General features: G+C 50.3%; 1 protein-coding gene across 1 annotated transcript in view; it reads left to right on the top strand.

Moving 5' to 3' along the window:
* Positions 1–2362: 2362 nt before the first annotated feature.
* Positions 2363–8204, top strand: part of SNTB1 (syntrophin beta 1) — a 110544-nt gene continuing 104702 nt past the window's right edge. The window contains exon 1 of the mRNA XM_079984353.1: positions 2363–3148. Coding sequence (XP_079840479.1) covers positions 2503–3148 — 646 coding nt within the window. The 5' untranslated portion in view covers positions 2363–2502. The remainder of the gene's footprint in view (positions 3149–8204) is intronic.

The following is an 8204-nucleotide window of genomic DNA, read 5'->3' as shown; positions in this document are numbered from 1 at the left end:
GGTCTGAGGGACAGTGAACCAGCCCCCTGCTGAAAAAGTTTGCTGATCTAGAAGCACCAGCCCTCTGCCAGCCAGTAGCCAATTTTCAGACAGCACTCAGTGTGTGAGGATAAGGGTATTTGCTTGAACGCTTCTACTGTGAGACAGTGGAATCTGCTAAGCTGTGGGTGGAGCCTGGCAAACTCTGAAGTTTACTGGGTTTTCGGGAGCCAGTGCCAGACACCTGAGGCAGTTAAGAATAATGACAATGGTGGGAAAAAGAAACCAGAAGTAACAGTTGGGTAGGTACTAATTATTGCATTAGTTGAGGCCAACAAAAACAATAATGTGCAAACTGTTGTTCCCTGGAACTATATTATTATTGTTATTTAAAACATGAGAAGAGCTTTGCTGGATCAAGCCAAGGCAGGAGTGTACCTAGGGCAGGGTTTCCCAAACTTGGGTCTCCAGCTGTTTTGGACTACAACTCCCATCATCTCTAGCTAGTAAGACCCCATTGGTCAGGGATGATAGGAGTTGTAGTCCCAAAAAGCTGGAGACCCAGGTTTGGGAAACCCTAACCTAGGGGTTGGTCAGGTTGGCCCCAGTCAAGGGTGCAGGCCCGACGGCAGGGGGGGTCGCACAAATCACACCTCTCCACTCTGTCTCGGAGTGGCTATGAGCCTGCCCACCTGTCTGCTCCTCCACTGCTCTGGGAGGCCAGGTGAGGGAAATTTCTTGTCCATGGTCTCTCTCGGTGCTGATAAGACTCTTTGCCAAGGGCACAAGGGAGCCTAGGTACGTCTTTGGGCCAAAGGACCATCTAGTCCAGCACCCTGTTGTTCGAGAAGCCAACTACAGAGCCAGTGTGGTGTAGTGGTTAAGAGCTGTGGACTCGTAATCTGGTGAACCAGGTTCGCTTCCCTGCTCCTCCACATGCAGCTGCTGGGTGACCTTGGGCTAGTCACACTTCTCTGAAGTCTCTCAGCCCCACTCACCTCACAGAGTGTTTGTTGTGGGGGAGGAAGGGAAAGGAGAATGTTAGCCGCTTTGAGACTCCTTCGGGTAGTGATAAAGCAGGATATCAAATCCAAACTCCTCCTCTTCTTCTATGGGAAGCTGAACCCGAGTGCAACAACCTTCTCCCCACTTGCAATTCCCAGGAACTGGAATTCGGGACTATGCTGTCTTGGTCATGGAGACAGAACACAGACACAACAATCGCTTGTGGTGGAGTCTCCTTCTTTGGAGTTCTTTAAGCAGAGGCTTGACAACCATATGTCAGGTTCCAAACTACAAGAAAAAAGATTCCACCTAAACATTAGGAAGAACTTCCTGACAGTAAGAGCTGTTTGACAGTGGAATTTGCTGCCAAGGAGTGTGGTGGAGTCTCCTTCTTTGGAGGTCTTTAAGCAGAGGCTTGACAACCATATGTCAGGAGTGCTCTGATGGTGTTTCCTGCTTGGCAGGGGGTTGGACTCGATGGCCCTTGTGGTCTCTTCCAACTCTATGATTCTATGATTTTCTATGAACTGATAGTTTGATCCTCCGTGAATTCGCCTATATAAGAACATTAACGGGGTGACATCCGACTGTCTTCAAGGAGCTCAGAACAGTGTGTACTTTATGTGTAAAAGAGAAAGAGAAAGGCAGAGTCTGTTACCACACAACCTCAGGAAGTGTGAAGCGAGCAGAGTCCTCGATCCTATCCCCACGTACCTGGGAGTAAGCCCCGTCAAACTAAATAGCATTTACTTCTGAGCAGCCACGACCAGGAGAGCCCTTAAACCGAGGCACGATTAACAACGCCAAGGTCACGCAAGGTTCTTCTGCCTTCCATTCGAGCTGCACGCAGCTCCGTCTAATAATAATAAAACCTGTTTTTTTTAAGCAGCCCCACATTGCCTATGGGTTTATTGTTTGTTCTGTTAAACACACACACACACACACACACACACACTCCCTCCCTCCCACCGCCTAGGTCTCAAAGCGGCTCATCCACACTAAAATACGCAAAACTGAAAACCTCAAGAATCTCGAAACAAAAACAAGCTTTGCCCTTCCAGGAAATGCTTGATCTCTCCGGGCCGGCGGCGCGGGAGCCCTTCTGCTTTACCCAACTCCGAAGTCTCGAGCTGCGCGCCCGTCTCCAAACTCGGGCTGCCTCCTGCGCCCTTGCGCCGGAGTTTCCTCCTTCCGCCCGCCCCGTCCGTCCTTTCTCCCCCACCCCCCACCCCGCCCGGTTCTCCCCACTGCTCCTCCCCTCGGCTCGCCACGCTGCAAGGCTGGCAGCGCTCGGGGGCTCTCCCTGGTCCCTCCCTCTCCTCCTCCTCCTCCCTCGTCCTCGACGCCTCTCTCTCTCTCTCTCTCTCTCTCTCTCTCTCTCTCTCTCTCTCTCTCTCTCGCTCGGGCGCCGAGGAGAAGTCTTGCGCGCTCCTCCGCGCGCCCTCTTTCGCTTCCCTTGCCCGTCCGCCTGTCTGTGCGCGCCCTCGATCACATGGTGCTTCGAGAAATGCTCCAAAGATGGCGGTAGCGGCGGCCGGAGGGGGAGGCGGCGTCGGCCGGGTGCAGCGCAGTGGCGCGCTGGAAGTTTTGGTGCGCGACCGGTGGCACCGGGTGCTGGTGAGCCTGAGCGACGAGGCGCTGGTGCTGAGCGCCGACGACGGTGGCGCTGCCGCCGCGTACAACGGCATCGGGGCGTCGGGCAGCAACGGCAATGGGACTTTCTGCAGCGGGGCAGCGCTGGGTCCGGCGTCGGGGGGCGCCTCGGCCGCCTGCAGCCTTTCCAGCGGGGGTTCTCCGGAGTCGCCCTCGGGGGGCAGCGGCGGCGGCGGCGGCATGAGCCCTAAATCGGGTTTGATGAGCGGGGTGCGCACGGCTTTCACCGACCTGCCCGAGCAAGTCCCCGAAGCTATCTCCAACAAGAAGCGGTGCGTCAAGGTGCTGAAGCAGGAGATGGGCGGGCTGGGCATCAGCATCAAGGGGGGCAAGGAGAACAAGATGCCCATCCTGATCAGCAAGATCTTCAAAGGGCTGGCCGCCGACCAGACCCAGGCGCTCTACGTCGGGGATGCCATCCTGGCCGTCAACGGCACGGACCTGCGCGACGCCACCCACGACGAAGCGGTGCAAGCGCTCAAGAGGGCGGGCAAGGAGGTGGCGCTGGAAGGTAAGGGGTTAACAGGGCCAAGTCCTGCAAAGTTTCCTAAGAAAGAGACGGGGCGGGGGGGGGGGAGAGAGGAATAGTGAGCTGGTGGAGCGCACAGCCCTGGCCCCCAAAATCGTAAAACGCTTCGCGCGTGTGTTCTGTGTATGAAGAGAAAGACTTGTTTTTGGTTGAAATCTGGATTGTGCGCCAGAGGCGCTCTTCGCATGCCGAGAGGCGCTCTTGCGCTTTTAATAGCTTTGAGTGAAAGGCACCCGGGACGGACTGGGGGGGCAACGTCGGGTCCACCTGCTGGGGGTGCGTGGGAATGTGCGCGCGCGCTGACGCCGCTCTGACTTTGCAAAGCATTTCGCCCGTTGGCATCCGAAAGGGCACTGGAACCTAGTTGGCTGCACTTGCTTGCAGAAACACCCACAGTATAGTGTTTGCTTGTGGTGTTTGGCGGTAGCGGGGGGGGGGGGGTGCCTTCCACATACAGCTGCACTCGCAACTTGCCGTGGCCAGGGATGATGGGAGTTGTAGTCCAGCAACATCTGGCGGGGGCCCCACTTTGGCCAACGTTGCTATACTCACCCCCCTGGTGCAGCCTGTTGCCTGTCACGTCGACAAGTTTGGCGGGGCTTGCTCACGAGTAAATGTGTGGTGGATCATCCCCTTAAGGGCATGTGTGCTAAAGAAAGGCTTCCGGTTTAAGTTCTTTGTTACCCTGAATGTTTATCTTTCAAAGATACATAGCAATAATAAAAATAAATGAGAAAAACGAAAGGTGTTGGATTTTGCTGTGCTCAAAGCCCTTTGGGAACTGGCAAGGTGGGTTTTGAAGCTACTGCTGCAGGACTAGCACTTCTTAACCAGAGCTGGTTGAGCATCTCTTATCATTCTCTTGCTGGTATTGAGCCTCCGCCTTGAAAACGCATTATGGTGTAAAGTTCCTAGGATATGCTTTGTTATTACTGTGCAGGTGAGGAGAGCCATGTGGTCTTTGCCTGGCTGTATTAAGGTGTTTGGGCTTGAAGCAAAATACACAATTGGGGGCTAATCCCCTAATTGGAGCCTGCAGTCCTAAGCACACACTTACCTGGGAGAAATGAACCCAGCAGAACAGGATGAGATTTACTACCAAGTAAACACACATAGGATTGTGCTACAAACTGAGATTGGAAAGGACCTCTCTGTTTCTCTTGGAGAAACCGTTCCTGGTTTGTGCATGTGTGGAGCCTTCTTTGGAGCAGAAAGAACAGGCAGCAGAGAAAGTGTTAAGTGCCGTCCCCCCCAGTGTTGTCCTCTCTGCAACCCCCCCCCCCCCCGCAACCTCTGCTCCCAATTGCTCACTCCAGATTCTGGCTTTGGATTGTAGAAAGGAGAGAGAGAGGAAAATTAGGGGAAAGCTGCCTGTTTGTATGTGCACCTTGCATAGTATGGTGGTTAGATTGCTGGACTAGGACAGGTTTCAAATCCCCACCCTCAGCCATGAAGCTCGCTTTGCGACCTTGGGCCAAATAACCTTCTCTCAGCTCAGCCTACCTAACAGGATTGTTGTGTGACGATATAGTTGAGGAGGGAAGACAACTGTGTCTTTATCTCCTCGGAGGGATATCAAAATAATCAGTAGATAAAATTTTAAAAAAATGAAATGAGAGACAGTCTAGAGCAGGCATCCCCAACCTGCGGCCCTCCAGATGTTTTGGCCTACAACTCCCATGATCCCTAGCTAACAGGACCAGTGGTCAGGGATGATGGGAATTGTAGTCCAAAATATCTGGAGGGCTGAAGGTTGGGGATGCCTGGTCTAGAGGTAGAATATGCCAGGACAAAAGTCAAGGGTAGACAGGAATTTTCAAGGCTTTGTATGTGAATATTGAAACGACTCAGTGTGTGTAAAAAGCATGAGGATTTGTTTCATCTGAATAGGGGGCAACAGCTGAGCAAAGATACCTTCAGTGTTAAGTGTGACAACCTCTCACAGCCATTTGCAAGCACATCTAGAAAAACAGGATTAGGGGCTTCAGCAAAGGTAAAGAGAGATGGGTTTGTTTGTTTATTTATTTACTTAAAAAGAAAAAGGATGACAATTGGGAGATGCTTTCGGAAGATCCCTCTGCCATCCCCCCCCAACCCTGTGTGACACCTTGTAAGTTAATAAGGGGTTAACTTCTAGAACTTTGCCATCTTCTCTGTTGAAACAGAGAACAGTGGGTCAGATCAGGTCTTTCTGGCAAGGTGTGTAGTAGATAAAGCAAGCTTGGCTGGATACTTTTTGTTTCCTCATATCTGAGGAGCACTGTTCGTTTAAACTACTCTAAAGTTCAGCTCTTTTTGCAAGTGTCTGTCTGTCCACCCCCACAACTGAAAATGTGAATGCAGATGTCGGAACTGCATTGGCTAAGAAGGTGCTATATGCTGCATGCAAAATGGTTTGCTTTTTTACCCTGCTGTCAACAAACCCTCCAGGCCTCCTACATTTTAAAAAAGGCCGTCTTATGGCCCAGTGATATTTAATCGCGAGGTGAGGCTTCCTTCCAAATAAGAGCATGCAAGATTTAGTGACGCTTGTGAGAAGTCGTTCAGGTCACAAACGTGAGCACCCATCCCTCTCCAGACTCACAGAGATTAAGGGTTGTGCAACTCTAGATTCAAAGCTTGATCAGAGATGAGTGACAAGGTTGTCCTGTGTGCTCTGTTTGAGCAGGAGCAGTCTGTGTGATAAGCAAAGGTTAACAGTGTTCTCCTGCAAGGGCACTGCCCTGTGGACCAAAGTTGAGGAAATCACAACTTTGGGTGTGCAAAACCTCTGCTTAGTACCCTCCAGCTGTTTTGGGCTAGAACTTGCATCGGGCTTAGCAAATGTGGCTGATTCATGGATGGTGGGTGCTGTAAAAGGCAAAGGTAAAGGGACCCCTGACCATTAGGTCCAGTCGTGACCGACTCTGGGGTTGTGGCGCTCATCTCGCTTTATTGGCCAAGGGAGCCGGCATACAGCTTCCAGGTCATGTGGCCAGCACAACTAAGCCGCTTCTGGCGAACCAGAGCAGCGCACAGAAACGCCGTTTACCTTCCTGCCAGAGCAGTACCTATTTATCTACTTGCACTTTGACGTGCTTTTGAACTGCTAGGTTGGCAGGAGCAGGGACCGAGCAACAGGAGCTCACCCCGTCACAGGGATTCAAACCACCGACCTTCTGATCGTCAAGTCCTAGGCTCTGTGGTTTAACCCACAGTGCCACCCGTGTCCCTAGTGGGTGCTGTAGTCCAACACAATATGGACGCCACCATGTTAGAGAAGACTGGGGGTAAGAGAACAGAGATGATAATTGTCAGCTCTCAAGAGAGATTATGGGAATCTTTGTCTTCATTGCCCCTCCTTCCCTAACTTTGAAAACTATGGACCACATTTTTAAAAGGTTTCCGAAATGGGGCTTTGGAAGAAGTGTTACACCTAAAAGTTGTTGCTGCTCTCCTCTCGGTGTTTGTCAAAAGTAACCTGCGAGGGCAGACCCCCAGGAGCCAAACAGCAAAAAGTTACAGGAACAAAACATCCATTTTGTGTTTTTTTGGAAAGAGAAAATGCCCTTGGTGATAACTTGCTTGCACACACAAGTTCATTGTCCTAGAGATTCCCGACCTCCAGTTCGTTGGCATTTGTGGAGAAGGTTGACAGGCAAAACGCCGCTTAAAATCTCCTGTCTTCTTTTGAAAAATGTTTGCTCAAATATATGGCAGCACTTGAAGCCTTGAAAAATGATTGGAACAGAATGATGGAGTAACAGTGCTTCAGGAAGTTGTAAAGCTCATAAAAATTTCTCTGTAGTTGGATCAGCTGAGCACAGGGTTGGAGTTTGCAAGCTTTTGTGTTTCATAGAACTCCTCATGAGGCAGAGTCCTATGTCCTAAGAGACTACACAGGCATCTGCACCCTCCCCCTTCCCGCCTAGAGATTTAATCCTCAGTTGAAACTTTAGTGATGCTATGAAAGCCAGGTGGGCCAGAACAAAATCAACACACACCTGTTGCATTAAACAGAAGCTTGGTATGCAGAAGGAAGCACATGAAGCGTTATTCATCATTCACGATCATCTACGAGTGTCAGCAGATCCAGCTGATGTGAAATGCATAGGAGCAGGAAGCTGTAAAAAGTTGACCACCCCAATAGAACCTAACTAGCTGACCAGGTGAACCATAGTTACTGGTATTGTTAATAAGGAGGAAGAAAAACTGTGAATTCATGTGTTCAGTGACAAGTGGCTTTAATGAAAACTTTGGAAGTTGGAGAGTTGTAGGTAGCTTCAATATGTCCTTCACAACACAGTCAACATGATTTGCATATACAGTCATACCTTGGATCCCAAACACCTTAGTACTCAAATGTTTTGGCTCCTGAACGCCACAAACACGGAAGTGAGTGTTCCGATTTAAGAACATTCTTTGGAACCCGAACGTCTGACGGGGCCTCCCATTGGTTGCAGGAGCTTCGGAATTTTTGGAAGCTGTACATCCGGCACTTCTTCTGATTGGCTGCAGGACACTCCTACAGCCAATTGGAAACCACACTTTGGTTTTCAAACGGTTCCGGGGGTTGAACGGACTCCCAGTAGTACCTCGAAAACCAAGGTACTACTGTATTGTTCATCCCACATTTTTCCTTCACAAAAACCCTGTAAGGTAGACTTGGCCAAGTATTAGTGAATGGCCCAACATGACAGAATGAGTTTTGAGGCTGATCAGGAACTGAACTGTGTTTGCTTTCTTCACCGTACTGTACTGTGGGAACTGTGGAACATACTGCAATCCTATGTTTGTTTACTTGCAAATAAGCCCCAAAGAGTTTAATGGGACATGCTCTCTAGCAGGTGTGTTTAGGATGGCACCAGGAGGCTAAAATACCATCCGTGGTTTGTTTGTTTTTCCAGTAAGCCCAACTGAACTCAGTGGGACTTATTTCTGAGTAAGCATGTCTAGAATTGGAATGCAGCTTACTCTGGATATGGGCCATCGTTGAGCTGATTTGCAATGAATCATCTGAAAGGTTATCAATGGCTATGTTCTGCCTCAACTGTCAGAG

Source organism: Podarcis cretensis (assembly GCF_951804945.1).
Source record: "Podarcis cretensis genome assembly, chromosome: 7".
NCBI classification, from domain to species: Eukaryota; Metazoa; Chordata; class Lepidosauria; order Squamata; family Lacertidae; genus Podarcis; species Podarcis cretensis.
This window is presented reverse-complemented; position numbering and strand designations above follow the sequence as displayed.